Source organism: Chiloscyllium punctatum, chromosome 19, assembly GCF_047496795.1.
Source record: "Chiloscyllium punctatum isolate Juve2018m chromosome 19, sChiPun1.3, whole genome shotgun sequence".
Classification (NCBI taxonomy): domain Eukaryota; kingdom Metazoa; phylum Chordata; class Chondrichthyes; order Orectolobiformes; family Hemiscylliidae; genus Chiloscyllium; species Chiloscyllium punctatum.
The window spans coordinates 76,144,390-76,162,330 of NC_092757.1; the positions used below are offsets into that span (position 1 = coordinate 76,144,390).

At 40.9% G+C, this 17,941-nt stretch overlaps 1 protein-coding gene across 1 annotated transcript in view; it reads right to left on the reverse strand.

Moving 5' to 3' along the window:
* LOC140491202 (EF-hand calcium-binding domain-containing protein 5-like) overlaps positions 1–17,941 on the reverse strand; it is a 164,711-nt gene that overhangs the window by 14,725 nt on the left and 132,045 nt on the right. Inside the window, exons 14-16 of the mRNA XM_072589181.1 lie at positions 15,095–15,201; positions 9,275–9,525; positions 3,561–3,781 (exon numbers count right to left, since the gene is read on the reverse strand). Coding sequence (XP_072445282.1) covers positions 3,561–3,781; positions 9,275–9,525; positions 15,095–15,201 — 579 coding nt within the window. The remainder of the gene's footprint in view (positions 1–3,560; positions 3,782–9,274; positions 9,526–15,094; positions 15,202–17,941) is intronic.

A 17,941-nucleotide genomic window follows, 5' to 3' on the forward strand; every position in this document is an offset into this window, starting at 1 on the left:
TTCCCTTTGCCAGAATTGTCATGCCTTCCTCTCCTATTGCTTTTCTGCTGGAACCATTTACATCTACTCTCGATTCATCTTTATATTTTTATTATGTGAAAGGCACTATATAAATGCAAAAATGTTTGCCATTTTTATAAATGATCTGGATGTGGGCATAGAAGTAAAATTGCGGATGTCACAAATGTAGGCAGAGTTGTGGATAGTGTTGAAGGATGTTGTGGGTTACAAAGGGACATACATAAGATGCAGAGCTGGGCTGAGAAGTGGCAAATAGAGTTAAAGCAGAAAAGTGTGAGGTAGTTCACTTTGGAAGAAGTAAAAGGAATGCAGGGTAATGGATTAATGGTAAAATTCTTTGCAATGTACAGGAACAGAGATCTCAATGTCCAGGTGCATAAATCGCTGAAAGTGGCCACCCAGGTTGATAGGGTATATGGTGTGTTGCTGTTTATTGATAGGGGGATTGAGTTTCGGAGTGACAAGGTTATGCTTCAGCTGTACAAGACACTGGTAAGGCTGCACCTGGTGTATTGCATACACTTCTGGTCACCACATTATAGGAAGGATGTGGAAACTTTGAAAGGGTTCAGCGGAGATTTACTAAGATGTTGCTTGGTATGGAGGGAAGGTCTTATGAGGAAAGGCTGAGGGAACTGAGGCTATTTTCGTTGGAAAGAAGGCGGCTGAGAGGTGACTTAATCGAGATGTATAAGATAATCAGAGGTTAGATAGGGTGGACAGTGAAAGCCTTTTCCCTCGGATGGTGAAGGCTAACATGAGGGCATATAGCTTTAAATTGAGGGGTGATAGATTTAGGAAAGATATCAAGAGTCGTTTCTTTATTCAGAGAGAGTGGAAAGGCCTGCCTGCAACAGTAGTAGACTCACCAATGTTAAGGAGATTTAAATGGGCATTGGACATACATATAGATAATAATGGAATGGTGTAGGTTAGATGGGCATCAGATTAATTTCACAGGTTGGCGTAACATCGAGGGCCGAAGGGCCAGTACTGCGCTGTAACATTCTATGTTCTATGTTGCTGTTGAAGTTGTTCCATTAACACCGCCTATTTGCCTGGACCATGATCCTTTTAGTTGTTTAGTCATTCCTGTATTTCATGTATCATAGACATTCCCCTTTGTTCTTTCCTCCAGATATGCACCACCACCTCACAATGCCCACAACCTGTCTTTCCCAGCTTTGTCACTAGTTTAGAGTTATAGTCATACAGTCATAGAGATATACAGCATGGAAACAGACCCTTTGGTCCAACCCGTCCATGCCGACCAGAGATCCCAACCCAAACTAGTCCCACCTGCCAGCACCCCGCCCATATCCCTCCAAACCCTTCCTATTCATATATCCATCCAAATGCCTCTTAAATGTTGCAATTGTACCAGCCTCCACCACTTCCTCTGGCAGCTCATTCCATACACGTACCGCCCTCTGTGAAAAAGTTGCCCTTTAGGTCTCTTTTATATCTTTCCCCTCTCAGCCTAAAACTATGCCCTCTAGTTCTGGACTCCCCAATCCCAGGGAAAAGACTTTGCCTAATTACTCTATCCATGCCCCTCATAATTTTGTAAACCTCTATAAGGTCACCCGTCAGGCTCCGATGCTCCAGGGAAAACAGCCCCAGCCTGTTCAGCCTCTCCCTGTAGCTCAAAACCTCCAACCCTGGCAACATCCTTGTAAATCTTTTCTGAACCCTTTCAAGTTTCACAACATCTTTCCCATAGGAAGGAGACCAGAATTGCACTCACTATTCCAACAGTGGCCTAACCAATGTCCTGTACAGCATGGAACTTGCTTCGTAATAGCATTCTGAGTACCTGCACTATATATGGACTGTAGTGGTTCACCACCCTCTCAAGGGCAATTAGGGAGTCAGGGATAAAAATGATAGCTGAGACCAATTCTTGGATTCCTGACCTGCACTCCAACCAGATCTCATTGCGGAGCTAGGCTATGACCTACTCCTCCATATCTTCCATAGATTTGGGTCAGCTTTTCAAAGTCATGACTCCTGATGGTTCAGCAATGTTGTGAAGCATAATGTGCAAGAAAATACCATTTGAACGGTAAGGTCAAAAGGGGTCATCCCAATTCCAAGGTATGTATCTCTGTCCATCCCATACCTCCTCATGCTCCCCAAATGAAGGTATGCCCCTTCAGTCACCTATTTTGTCACATCACGCTTCCATGCCAAGTTATTCCTCTCCATCCAGCCCTTGGAGAATCATGCCAAATGTGTTCATTCACCCCACCATTACCACCAGGTTGTAATGGCCCCATGCCAAGATATATATCACATAGAATGAATACTATAGTGAGAATGGTTTCTGTTTACTGAAAAAAAAGCTTTAAAATAATTATTCCTTGAAAATATTTCCCATTTTCTTAAAAATAAACTGCTTTTATAACAGGCTAATAAAATTATCAAATGTCCAGACACTTTGCAATAGCATCAGCAGAAACTGCAAACACTTGAAATTACTTTATCGTGTGTACCTAAACAATGTTTGACTGACAGAAGGAGATCAGAGAGCTAAAGTTGTCAATCAAGCAATGTTTCCACTGGTGCTCAGGTCTTTCAACACTTGAATTGCCAAACTTTATCATGCGTTCTTGGCATGGGGAAACATAGGCATTGTATGGGTCTGTGTGAGAGGTGAGAGCTAGAGTACCTTACTTTAAAAATGTTAACTGGACCAAAGTCAATCCATGTGTTTTGCTGCCAACCATTTTCCCTGGCCAGCTGGCCTGACTGCAGTCCAACCCCTACCCTAAACAATGAAAACCCTGCCTTTGTGGACACTTTCATCCAAGGCAGTTGGACTAAACTGGGAATTGTCCTCACATTCCAATATCCACCACAAGGATGAAAATCCAGACTGGTGTTTCATATTAAATGACCTTTCATTTGAACATCTGAAATGCTGCATTAGTGATATTTTGTTTTGGTAAGCTCTAAACACTCATGAAAAATATATTATTTAATACGGACACAGGTTTTACCGACCCACCCCTTCAAGAAATTCTCCAATAGTGTACCAAAACAGGTTTGTTTGTGTGGCAACAATTTTAATTTGTCTAGTGCCTTCAAACTAGTAAAGTGTGTCATACATATCAGAGTTTCCCGAACTGAAATTAGCATATGGCCAATTCAAAGGCTAGGTTTTCTTGCCTTGCCAATTTTTGCCTTTACTCTTGTTGGAAGACAGTCACTCCTGCACCTCAACCAAGAGGTCATTCTTCAGACTTGAGGTTTGGTGGCGAGAGGACAGGCTCATCAACAATGCAAAGGTGACATCAAAGCTAAAACACACAGAGGGTGTCACTGGAGGAGTGGTCATTTTAAGAAAGAGAGGTAATGATTAGGCCAATTATAATAACCCCAATACTGTTTTGGATGACTTTAGGTAATTTGATACAGGCTTTGCTGGACTGTGTGGCTTCCTTCTTTGCCAGCAGAGGGAGCCATGAATTAATTGTTCAGCAAATCAACAAAATGTGCATTACAGTTTTGAAACTGGTGGATGTGTTTACGCTCACCTGTCTGCAATAATCCCAGGTGACGCTTTCCACATCTAGTTTTGGTCGCAAGATATGTAACACAACCCTAAAGACATCATGAGCCATTAATGGAGGCCTTTTGGATTTCCTGAACTCTGCAAGTGACTTATCACTCAGATCATTAATATTTTCTTTCAGTTCCTGCAACATTTTTTGGTGAAACAGCAGTTTTGCCCGCCTTTCTTCATTATCACGGTCAGCTGTTGGGAAGAGCAAAAAGAAAAATATGTCAGTGAAAGGAAGCAAGCATTTGTTTATGCCATTGTCGTAGTCTCTACATCAAACTGATTAGATTAGATTCCCTACAGTTTGGAAACAGGCCCTTCGGCCCAGCAAGTCCACACTGACCCTCCAAAGAGTAACCCACCCAGACCCATTTCCCTACCGTATATTTACCCCTGACTAATGCACCTAACACTACGGGCAACTTAGCATGGCCAATTCACCTAACCTGCACATCTTTGGATTGTGGGAGCACCCGAAGGAAACCCAAACAGACATGGGCAGAACGTGCAAACTCCACACAGTCGCGCAAAGTGGGAATCGAACCCAGGAGATGTGAGGCTGCAGTGCTAACCACTGAGCCATCATGCTGCTTAATTCATTATTGTTGCAAGGGCATTTTTAAAAATTATAAAAATTTATTTCTTCTGGAAAGGGTCAGTTTTTTTCTTTTTTGTGACTATAAACTGAAGTGGAAGTTTGTCAGCTATGTAGCTGAAATAGGGGGACAGTTTTACAATTTGTGGTATACATTTTTAGCTATTAACGACAACATTATTTTTCAAAGTATTGAGAGATTCTTTTACTTAGCCTTGCAATTTGAGTTAAGAAAGGTCACCCGGACAACAGCCGTCTGATTGGTTGAGCTGCATTTTGTTACTAAATTGTAAATACATGGGAGCCAGAGTAATTCAGAGCCTACTAAGTGAAAATATCTTTCTCTTTCTCTCTCTCCATGTGGTGAAAAGAAAGAAAAAGCAAGAAAACTTCCAAGAAAGAATTCTAGAGAGAAAAAGATCTAGGTCCATAAAATTAACAATCAAAGTGAAGAATGACCATCGTTTATAGACAGAAGCTTGCTGTCATTATTGAAATCAAAAGGAATTGGGAGAGACAATTTAACTCTCTCTTGACAGTTGGACTTTTGATCTTATATAAATTTTGTTTTTGTTGTCTTTTTTCTCCCACTCATATCTGTGTTAAACCATATCTTTTTTCTGACTGAATTGTGAACATTTGCTGTGTGTAATGTTGGGAATTTTAAAAGGAAATTGTTTAAGTCATGTAGTAGTAGTAGTAGTAGTAGTAGATTATTAACTCTTTCTTTTCAAGGTTTATTGGGTTACAATAATTCAAGTTATTTTTTGTTAATGATGAAACCTGGTGTGAATAGATTTTGCCATGAGTAGCAGTGAGTCAGGCCATTTGGTCATCTTGGCAGTCTGGTTGGGATTTTATACATTTTGTGACAGCTTGTGGAAAATGGGGCATGATTATTGGCTTCCTCTTCCCAGTTAAGTTGTGACATTTAAAATTCTTGCAAAACAAATTGTACCAGGAAGAACTACTATAAGTGTGTTAAACTATATTATGCAGCTTTATCAAGGCATAAGACTCACCCTAAACAAAAATCAATCAACTGTGCCTAACAAAGAAGTTAAAGACTGTATAAGATTAAAGAAAAGGCTTTTAATTTACCAGAAATAATAGTGAGCCTGAGAATTGGGAGGATTGTTGATTATCATTAGCAAGAGTGGATCAAGAAAGATAAAGAAAGAGACAACAGAATATGAATGTACACCAGCAAAAAGCATTAAAATAGACAAAATACTTCAAAAATGCAGAAAAGACAGAAAAAGCAAAAAAGAAAAAAGGTATTTCTTTATTTAATCATTTTTCTTGCATTATAATCTATGTTTTGGTTTATGTTTCTGTGTTTTAAGTTGGCCCTGGAGACTGGATACACTGTACAACACTTTTCACTGTGTTTTGTAACAAGGTACTCATGACAATAAATAAGTCAAATAAATAATGGAAATGTTTGGCTTAGACAAACGTGGATCCATTACAGGCAGACTCAGGAGAATATATAGTGGGGGAGAGAGAAAGAGCAGAGAAGCTAAATCATCATTTTGCGTCTATTTTCATCGAAGAAGTATAAGAAATCTCCCAAATTAGAGATCTAAGAGACTAGACAGAATGACAAATTGAAGGAAATTAGTGTTAATAAGAAGCTGTGTTAGATAAATTAACGGGACTGAAGATTGATAAGTCCTTGGGACTTGATGTTCTGTGCTCCGGAACATTGAAAGAGGCAGTTATGGAGGAATTGAACGCAGTGGTGAGCATCTTCAAACATTCTACAGACTCTGGAAAGTTTACTACAAATTGGAATGTCACAAAATGTTAATCCACTACTTAAGAAGGGGGAGACGAATAAAATGGGAACTACAGACCAGTTTGGGGACGGCACGGTGGCACAGTGGTTAGCACTGCTGCCTCACAGCGCCAGAGACCTGGGTTCAATTCCCGCCTCAGGCGACTGACTGTGTGGAGTTTGCACATTCTCCCCGTGTCTGCGTGGGTTTCCTCCGGGTGCTCCGGTTTCCTCCCACAGTCCAAAGATGTGCAGGTCAGGCGAATTGGCCATGCTAAATTGTCCGTAGTGTTAGGTAAGGGGTAAATGTAGGGGTATGGGTGGGTTGCGCTTCGGCGGGGCGGTGTGAACTTGATGGGCTGAAGGGCCTGTTTCCACACTGTAAGTAATCTAATCTAATCTAGTCTTATAGCAATGGTTAGAAAAGTGATAGAATGTATCATTAAAAAAAATGAGATAAATGGCCATTTGGCAAATAATGATTTCACTGGACATGGTCATCTTGGACTTGTGAATGAGAAATCATGTTAGATGAACATGTTGGAATTTTTGCAATATTACTAACAGAATTGATAATGTGAAGTCAGTGGACATTATACCTGAAGGTTCAGAAGGCTTTTGATACAATTTGCCATGGGAGGTTAGTTAGCAAAACTAAAGTACATTGGAGGTAATGTACTGGTATGGATTAAGGATTGGCTAACAGGTAGAAAACAGAGGAGGAATAAATGGGCCATTTTCATGTTGCAAGCAACGTCAAGAGGCTTCAAACAGGCCCAGTGATTGGGTAAGAACATGGCAGATGGAATATGATAACCAATGAGATTATTCACTTTGGTAACTTTATACAGGATACCTCTTAGGTGGTAAGAGATAAGGAGTGAAATAAGAGAATTTCTTTTACTTAAAAGATTGTGAATCTTTGGAGTTCCCTCTCCTAGAGGGCTGTAAATATACAGTATATTTAAAATAGAGCTAATTACTGATATACGGGGATATGGGTTAGTGTGAGGATAAAAAGATAGGTACATGAATAAGAAAGGTTGGAGGGATATCAGCTAGGAGGTGGCAAGTGGGACTAGTTTAGTTTGGGATTAAGTTCGGTATGGTCTGGTTGGACTGAAGCATCTGTTTCCGTGCTGTAAGATTCTGTGACAGTATGACCATATAAAAGCATTGAAGTGATGACCACCCATGGTCATACTGAGTGTACAGCAGGATTGAATGGCCTTTTTGTGCTTCTATTGTGCACAAGCATAGAAGTTTGATTTCTTTAATGGTAAATAGATCCTAGCTATATTTAAATTGTTAAGTCATTGTAGAAACAAGTTAACCTAGTGCATCAATTTACCTTATTCAGCGAGAAGCCAAAACTGGCAGTACTTGTATTTACTTCAAACCACAAAGAGAGAAGGAATTCAAATGTGATTTTTTTTTCTCGAAATTTGCTGAGTTTAGCTGATGTCAAGCAGGAAAGAGATTATTATTGCTGTGATGGATGGCAGTGCCCATATGCTGGGAAGAGGAGGAAATCGGGCAGGGTCCCTGCATTTGAATCAGGTTATAACTGGAATGGGTGGAGGAGCAGCCTTAGGTTTGAATCCATTTACAAGGCCCATAAGTAGCAAAGCAATTGAGATTTTTGGTTTGACATTATTTTAATGCTTGTAGTATTTACTTTAACTGGCTGAAAAAAAAGCTGAGTACTAAGTCTGGATTTATTGTATGATGTTATATCAAAGGAATGCTCAAGGGAACTGTAACATTTGGAACTGTACCTCAGGAAACATTAACACCTTTGGGAAAAGAGGGGAGGGGTGGAAAACTGGAGAGCAATTTTAAAATAGTGTTTTTCGAAAGTAGACATATTCTGCAAAGTCCCCTCTCTAAATCAATGTTCAAGTTTATTTGTAGTTGCTTATCAATAAATTTTGAGAGGACGCATGTTATAGGAGCTCAGTGTTACCCAAGGCACACCTAATGCAGGCACTATTACTCTAAATCAGTAATAGATTTTTAATAAATCCACAAAGTGTAGCATCACACCTATTGAAAAGCATAATTTGATGAAAAATACCTTTTATCCAGAGAACCTAGCCTTTTGACCAAAATAATTCAAAGTACAAAAACAATTTTACTTTCCTACGGTAGCAAATAAAAGCTCACTTGCCAGCATTATAACTCCAGGATTTTTTTAAAAAAACACTTCCACTGTTGTGTTAACTATTTAAAATTAAAGTGTAGACAACAGGATGATGTAAGTTATTTGGGCAGCACTTTATGCTCAATGAAACACTGCATGCACAGTCAAGACATGTTTTGTTGCTAAGTTTTTGGAAGAGAATGTAAGAATGAAAAAACAATTGTAAAATGAAAACAGACATAATTCGCTAACTAATTCCAAATAATAGACAACTTATTTCATTGTCTTTGTAATGCTGAAGCCATAAAATACAACAGGGGACCAGAAAGGCAAGGTAAGGATCAACCAAGTACTCTGCAAGCCAAAACTTTAACTGAAATGGAACAGGTAATTGTGCACTGACACCTGGAATTGATCCTTTTCTCTCACATGATTGGAAAATTTGGATTTAAGTCCCTTGTCAAATGATTCGATCTTCTGAAGTGAAGTTTGGGGTTCTCTATTTATACTGCTAACTTGTTAGCATGGCATATTTTAGGTCACAATTATTTTGCCGCTTTCATCTGGTATGCCACCTTTATGGTTGTGGGGCTTGAGTAACGGAATGTGCTAAACCACAGGTGACCAGTACCTCTGAGCACTCTGCTGGTCATGTAATCAAATGGCTGGTCATGGAATTCAACCAATTCCTGAGATGGGATTTTCCTGCTCCAGAGTTATTTGATAATTGGAATTACACTATTGGTTTTGTCAGCAAGTGAGGCAGAATCGTACTATTCCTGAAGAAGGGCTCATGCCCAAAACGTCGATTCTCCTGCTCCTTGGATGCTGCCTGACCTGCTGCGCTTTTCCAGCAACACATTTTCAGGCAGAATCGTAACATGGTTACAGCTAAAAAGCTCACTCAGTTATTTCCCTGCAAGAACAACTCAAGAGCTTGTTCCACTCTCTTGTTTTTAGTGTGTAGCCCTGCCATTTTCCCCTCTAGATTCTTAGCAAAATCCCTTTTGAAAGCCATAATTGAAACTGTCCTCAAAAGATTCACAGACAGCGCATTCCAGATAATAACTGTTTGGAGCCCCAGCTAGAAACAATGCATCTATCCCAACAGATTCAAACTTGTTATGTTATTTTTCTCCTTAGCAATAAGAACAGACTAAAAAGCATCACCTAAGATCCATAGTTGTGGAGCTCCCGCAGCGTCCTTTAGGATTGTGTTGCAGGCTTCATGAAGAACCTTCAGCATCAATAGGAGGCCTTTGTGCTCATGAGCCAAGAGTTGTTTTTGCAAATCAAGATTAATATCAAGTACAGCAAGAGCTCTCCCCGTCAAATCCCACACAGGTACACAAATGTGCCTTGCCTTATATGTCTCAGCAAATATTACTTCTGAAGTATCAACACATCTGAAGAGGTAGGTTCTGATTGAAAAACACACTGAATATCAGTTTTAAAATGTGCAACATTCTAAATATAGAGCAATCAGCCATATTATTGTCTCTAACTACTGTGATACTGATGGTCACCCACTAAAGGAGACTTAATGCCTCTTGTTAAAATGATGGCTCTGTAGCTAATATGATATTTGACTATCATTCCAATGGTTATGAATTCAAATACCATTTTAGCAAGTTGTGAAATTAAATTCAATAAAATTAGTAACTTCCCATAAAAATTGCTTAATTATCTTCAAAAGGGTAACTGGTTTATAAATGGCCAGCAAGGAAGAGAACTTATCCACCCCACCTGGTATGGTTTATAAATAACTAGCTCGATTTAATAGTCTCTGAGGTCTTTCATGCTACTTTGGTTGTACTGTACAATTGCCAGAAATTACTATCAAAGCAAGAACTGCAGCTGTTCAGGAGAGGACAAACCATCTCCTGTGCAGTGAGATTAGGGAATTACATCACTGTTGGTTTGTCAGTGACACCCATATCCTGAGAACAAAACAAACAAACTTTTCTTTTAGAGGAAAGAATTCAGTGTTATCATTTTATCATCGGCGTCATTCGGGTAAATTCTCCCCATTCAAGAATACTCCTGGAAATCTCAGCAAGGCAATGAACCCCATTCAACACTCACCCGGATGTTATTATTCTTAATAGTGAACAAGAAACTAAATCCCATGTGGACCAAACAGGCTCTGCCTGAATCTGTGGGCGGCATGGTGGCACAGTGGTTAGCACTGCTGCCTCACAGCGCCAGAGACCCGGGTTCATTTCCCGCCTCAGGCGACTGACTGTGTGGAGTTTGCACATTCTCCCAGTGTCTGCGTGGGTTTCCTCCGGGTGCTCCGGTTTCCTCCCACACTCCAAAGATGTGCAGGTCAGGTGAATTGGCCATGCTAAATTGCCCATAGTGTTAGGTAAGGGGTAGATGTAGATGTAGATGTAGATGTAGGGGTATGGGTGGGTTACGCTTCGGCGGGGCGGTGTGGACTTGTTGGGCCGAAGGGCCTGTTTCCACACTGTAAGTAATCTAATCTAATCAAGATCAACCTTAAATCTCACAATTTACTGCACTGTTTACTATTCGGATTATGGTATTTCCAATTCTAAAACATTAAGTAGAATCTCATAGGAGTCTGAACAATGTGGCCTGATGCAGGATTTTTCTGGCAGAATTGAATGAGAAGTGCAGTGAGGCCCATCTCAGCACTAGGAGCATCTGGCTGCATCTTTTAAGCTATTTGTCGAGCAGTGAAGAGAGCTTCTCGCTCGGCCCTTTGTTAACAGCCCAACTTGCCTCCTTGATGTTCAGATTCCTGTCTTACTTAATGAGTTAGATGTTGAGAACAAAAAAGAGAAAATGCTGGAAAATCTCAGCAAGTCTGGCAGCATCTGTAAGGAGAGAAAAGAGCTGACGTTTTGAGTCGAATTGACCCTTTGTCAAAGCTAAAAAAAAGGAGAAATAGGGAGGTATTTATACTAGGCTCCAAAAGCAAAGGTAGCAATAAAGAGGTGATAATGACAGTGCATAGAGAGCTTACAGGGAGATTAGGAGCGGTGAATGACCAAGGTTGAAGCTAGTACTATGTGACAAAATATGTGGGGGATGGGCATGTGAAGCAGAGGCAAAATGGAAAACAGGGGAGAAGGTAGCAAAAGGAGAAGAGGAGAGGAAAAAGGTGATGAGAGAGTGGGGAGCGAGAGAAAGAGAGACAAACAAGAAATAAGAGGTACAGAACAGTGAAAACAGTGAAAAAAACATTTTAAAAATCAATAAAATAAAATTACGGAGCAGAATGAAAACAGAGGGGTCGAGATGGGAGAATCATCTGAAGTTGTTGAATTCAATGTTGAGACCAGCAGGCTGTAACGTGCCTCATTGGAAGGTGAGATGCTGTTCCTCCAGTTTGCATTGAGCTTCACTGGAACATTGCAGCAGGCCAAGGACAGACATGTGGGCATGGGAGCAGGATTGTGTGTTGAACTGGCAAGCCACAGGAAGGTCTGGGACCTGATTGTGTACAGACTGAAGGTGCTCAGCAAAGTGATCACCCAGTCGGCGTTTTGTCTCCCCGATATAGAGGAGACCACATTGGGAGCAATGAATGCAATAGACAAAATTGGAAGAGGTACAAGTGAAATGCTGCATAATCTGAAATGAGTGTTTGGGGCCTTGGATAGTTGGCATGGAAGAGGTAAAGGGGCAGGTGTTGCACCTTCTGCGATTGCATGGGAAGGTTCCAGCATCTGCAGTAATTTGCTTTTATTAGATGTTGAGAAATCTGATTATGAAAAACAGAACAGGTACCTGGTGAATTCAGCTCGTCATGCGCTCCATGTTGCAAATCAGAGCACAATCCATGGGCACCAGCTGCAGGCTTGTAATTGGTGGGGACCTGGGGAGGTGAGAAGAGCCTATGGGGTTCATAAGAAGGGCTATCAAAAATTAGATGTTTGGATGTTTGAGCTCACCAACATGTAAACATAGAGACTGGAAGGCACTGGCTGGAGCAATCATTGTCATGTTCCATTGTGCTGGAAATAGAAAGTGCACAATGGGAAAGAAAATGATAGCAACCAGACTCAAGCTAAAGGGTGAGTGACTTAAGCTGTAAGGGTTAGAGCTGCATGACCCACCCATAGAGGGCCTTTAAAAGGAAACAACATTATACACAGACCTATGCATTGTAGAGGACATCGATTTGCGGGGTGCCTAATCCCTGGACATCCTTATTCATCGGTTCCCTCTGTTCTATATATATCCCTGCGCTCAACATAAATAATAACTCACTTACAACTTGTTTTATAAACATTGGTCATATAAAGAATGGGGATGGTGTTGGATGAAGGCAATGGTGTCAGCAGGACCCATTACCCTGTATGCATTTTGCTCTCCTTGCTTCCATATGCTGCAGCAAGGTATTCAATCCAAGGTATATACTGTGTTGCCAGGAAGCTATATAACATGCTGACACTGTTACATTCAGATCCTTACAGACAGCAGTTAGGAGTCAAACACATTGCTACGGGTCTGGAGTCACATTTGGGCCAAATCAAAAAGATGCCAGACTTCATTCCCCAAAGGGCATTAACAACTAGATATGGTTTTGAAATGAGTATAATTACTTTCATAGCCACTGTTATTAGCTTTATATTTCAGATTTCTGAATTGAATTCAAGTTCCACTGACTGCCATGGTAGGGTTGAGTCCCTGACCATGACCTGTTCTTATGGAATCTAATTAAAGGTGAGACTGGCATCAATGGGCTGTCCACTTGAGGAGGATGGCAATTTAGAATGTTAAGGGCTATTGGCCATCATCATTTGCTAGCAATATACCTATTATCCCCATGTGTGAGAGATTGCCGGTTAAATGGAGGCCTGGTATGGTGAGAGGGAAGGGCTGCAGGTACAAAGGGCAATCCCCATAGCTCCAGGGATTTTCCTGGGTGGTTTTCCCTGCAATAATGTAAATATCCAGTTTATTTGCCCTTCCCTATGAATTACAGCAGGTCAATTAATGTTCCAGGGTACAGTTGCTGTAGGAAGGAGAGGAAGGAGGGGCGAGAGGGGAGGTGGAGTAGTATTTTTGATTAGTGGTAACATTATGGCTGTGCTATGGCAGGATATTCTTGAGAATATGTCCAGGGAAGTTAGAACTGAGAAATAAGAAACGGATTATCACCTTATTGGGATTGTGCTATCGACCCCAGTAGTCAGCGGAAAATCGAGAAACAAACTTGTAAGGAAATCGCAATTATCTGTAAGAATACTAGGGTGGTTATGGTAGGGGATTTTAACTGTCCAAACATAAACTGAGACTGCCATAGTATTAATGGCTTGGATGACGAGGAATTTGTTAAGTGTGTACAAGAAAATTTTCTGATATCTGGATGTATCTACTAGAGAAGGTGCAAAACTTGACCTACTCTTGGGAAATAAGGCAGGGCAGGTAACTGAGGTATCAGTGGTGGAGCACTTCGGGGCCAGCAACCATAATTCTATTAGTTTTAAAATTGTGATGGAAAAGGATAGACTGGATCTAAAAGTTCAAGCTCTAATTGGAGGAAGGCCAATTTTGACAGTGTTAGACAAGAACTTTCAAAAGCTGATTGGGCGTAGATGGGGGATACAGAACTGGCTCAAAAGTAGAAGACTGAGGGTAATGGTGAAGGGTTGCCTTTCAGACTGGAGACCTGTAACTAGTGGTGTGATGCAAGGATCAATGCTGGGTCCACTGCTTTTCTAATTTATATAAATGATTTGGATAAGGACATAGGAGGAATGGTTAGTAAGTTTGCAAATGACATCAAAATTGGAGGTGTAGTGGACAGAAGAAGGTTACCTCAGATTACAAAGGGATCTTGATCAGATGGGCCATGAAGTGGCAGTTGGAGTATAATTTAGATAAATGTGAGGTGCTGCATTTTGGAAAGGTAAATCAGGGCAGGACTTATGCAGTTAATGGTAAGGTCCTGGGAAGTGTTGCTAAACAAAGGGACCTTGGAGTGCAGGTTCAAAGTTCCTTGAAAGTGGAGTCGCAGGTTGATAGGGTAGTGAAGATGCTTTCCTTTATTGATCAGAGCATTTTGAGTATAGGAGTTGGGACGTCATGTTGCAGCTGTACAAGACATTAGTTAGGTCACTTTTGGAATACTGTGTGCAATTCTGGTCTCTCTCCTATTGGAAGGATGTTGTGAAATTTGGAAGGGTTCAGAAAAGATTTACAAGGATGTTGCCAGGATTGGAAATTTGAGCTATTGGGAGATGCTGAATACACTGGGGCTGTTTTCCCTGCAGTGTCAGAGGCTGAGGGATGACATTATAGAGATTTATAAAATCATGAGGGACATGGATAGAGTAAATGGACACGGTCTTTTCCCTGGGCTGAGGGATTTCAAAACTTGAGGGCATAGGTTTAGGGTGAGAGGGGAAAGATTTAGAAGTGGCCTAAGGGGCAACGTTTTCACACGGGGGTGTGTGTGTATGGAATGAGCTGCCAGAAGAAATGGTGGAGGTTGGTACAATTACAGCATTTAAAACCAAATGCTGGCAAAAGGGAAGAGATTAGTTTAGGATATCTCGTCAGCATGGACGAGCTGGACCGAAGGGTATGTTTCCGTTCTGTATGTCTCTATGACTCTATAACAGCCTGTCTCAGCAGTTGCCACCACTCTTGCTGGCCCTCTGATCAGACTGGCAGCTCCTGGGTGTGATGGGGTTTGGGGGGAGGGAGGGAGGGTGGCTGTAGTAGTTGGCTGTCAGCTGTAAAGGTTAGGGTAGACATCCTGCTGGCCCACAACCAGTCAATGTCAGGCCATCTGCCTGATTAGTGAAATACTACCCATTTAGTCCACAGGTGCTGCCTGACCTGCTGAATGGTACCAGCATTTTCAGTTTTTATTTCTCATTCCCACCAACCACAGTAATTTGCTTTTGCAGGTGCTATAAGACGTTATCGAACAACTGAAGCTTGAAAAATTAACTTCTTTCTCTTCCCAAATCCAAAGTTGAGGGGTCAAGTGCAATAATGGCGAACCTGAAGTAGCTGTCCTCCTTCCGCAGAGTTACTGGAGGCACATGTACCTCTGACCATGGTTCATCAAATTCATATTCCGTTGTCATTGTTTTGCATAACACATAATCCTTTGGCATGTGGAAAAAAAATAGGTTAGTGGAAAGGATCTTGGTCACCATTTAATTATATACAATGGCTTTATCATTGGACTATAACTGAAAATAAGCACAAAATTTCCAATGGTAGACACATTACTTTTCAAAAACAATATGTTGCCTATTTCATTTGATAGCTGAGTCACTCCAGGCATTTTAGCTATTGAGTTAAAAGGATTTGACTTCATACACAACTATCTTCCAATGGTGTTCCTCAAGAAAAAAACCAGTCATCTCTTGCTAATGAGAGAGTAGTTCTCTGGAAGTATGATTAATTTTAAATGTGTAAGAAGTATTAGGAAACACGTTTAGTTGTATTCTCAGACAGACAATAACAGAAACATTTGAATGTGTACATTTGAAAGATTACAGTACCAAAGAAACACAACTAAATATCAAATCCCACCACAGCAACTCTCAATGCTGCTGGATGACTCAATCTCCACTGAAGTGGCCTCGAAATCCACAGGATAACTGGACAACAATGGATAAACATTGCCCATGAGGTGAGAAAAAAGTTCTTTAAAAGCCCCACTGTACAAGATGAAACTGTAATAGAATATGAAGAAGTGCATTAAATAAAATGGACTGTTTTGGCCACCTCATAGTGGATCACTGATTAATCTGCATAGTTGAACAATCCTCAAGTTTACGAATAATCAGCCGTCGGTTGAGAAATTTTAAGTTCTGAAGCTATTTTTCTTCCAGCTAGTGAATCTTTAGGCAGCCATGCTAAAACCGAGAGACACAAATTCTGTCTTTCTCACTTGATTTGATTTAATTCATGGGGAGATGTTGGCCTAGTGGTATCATTGCTGGACTATTAATCCAGAGACCAAGTAATGTTCTGGGGACCTGGGTTCAAGTTGCACTATGGCAGATGGTGAAGCTTGAAGTTTTTTTTTAAAATCAGGAATTAAGTCAAATGATGACTGTGAAACCATTGCTAATTGTCAGGAAAAACCCATCATGTTCACCAATGTCCTTTAGAGAAGGAAACTGACATCCTTACCTGGTCTGGCGTGTATGTGACCCCAGACCCACAAAGATATGGTTGACTCTGAACTGCCCCCTGGGTAATTAGGGATGGGCAATAAATGCTAGCTGAGCCAGTGACACCCACATCCCATGAAGGAATACAAAATACTGTCTTTCAAAGGTAAGATTCTGATGCTGCACATCATTACCAGTGAAGATATCCCAATTAATCTCTTCTTTCAGTACAGCAACAGCTTGTAATGCTGATTTCAAAAATGCTCTTTCCCATGTCAATGAAAATCCTACAGCTCCCCTGCTGTCAACTTTGCTCGGGTAGAGTTGCACATTTTTGTCAACTGCCTGCTCCTTACATAAAAGGGGGTAGAGTTAAGGCTACATTTTTTTCGCCCAATTAATATGTCTAGAGACAAAAGAACTGCAGATGCTGAAAACCAAAGTAGACAAGCAGGAGGCTAGAAGAACACAGCAAGCCAGGCAGTATCAGGAGGTTAACTTCTCCAATTTCAAATAACCTTTCCACCCTTGCTCCCTTTCCAGCCCTGCCTGCTCCCTTTCATCCCTCCGACTGACTCTTCCTTCCAGCTTCTAACCGGATTCATTCCTCCCATCGACTAACCAGATCATACCCACTACCTGTATTCATCTATCATTACCTCACACTCCGCCCCTCTCCCCACCCATAACCCTTCCCTTCTGCCTTTATCTGCAGCTCCCGCTAACCCCACCCCCAGTCCTGAAGAAGGGTTACACCCAAAATGTTGACTTCTCCACCTCCTGATGCTGCCTGGCTTGCTGTGTTCTTCCAGCCTCCTGCTTGTCTAAATGAATATTGCTCCCTACTTTTTATATCAAATTTTCAACAGTGGGACTAGATTTGGGTTGTGATATCTAGTCGGCATGAACAAGTTGGACTGAAGGGTCTGTTTCCATGTTGTACATCTCTATGGCTCTCTACATTATTTAATGATTTCTATAAATACACGTTTGAGATTCAGCCATGATACGATCATCAATGGCAGTATGGAAAGAAAAGCAATTGAGAATGGATACTGAAAACAATTTAAAAACTTTGGAGGAAAATCTACTGCTTGTCAGAAGGCAGTAATTGAGGTTGGAGGTTGACTCAAGTAGCTATATATTTTAAGCAGTTAATGTTCTCAAGTTTCTGCTTGAATTACTAACATCTGTACATGAATTAAACAGCTACTAGCTAATTCAGCTAAACTTCCTCATATAAATAAGTTAGCACATGGCGAAAGAAAACAAGCAAAAATAAATAGCTGGTACAAGAACACTCTGGCTGTGATTTCATTATTTCAATGACAGTGAAAATGACAGCAGCAAATCTGGACCTGTGTAGAACAAGCCTAGAAATCTAAAGGTTGCTATCAGTGAGTCTGAGCTCCTGCATTTCATAGAATCATAGAATCCTACAGTGTGGAAGCATGTTTCAGCCTATGAGTCTATGTTTAGACAGTGGGAGGAAGCCAAAGCACACAGAGAAAACGCACACAGACACAGGGAGAATGTGCAAACTCCACACTGTCAGTCGCCTGTGAGTGGAATTGAAGAAGTCGTTTCTTTACTCAGAGAGGGTAGGGGCATGGAATACACTGCCTGCAACAGTAGTAGATTCACCAACTTTAAGGACATTTAAATGGTCATTGGGTAGACACATGGATGAAAATGGAATAGTGTAAGTTAGACTGGTTTC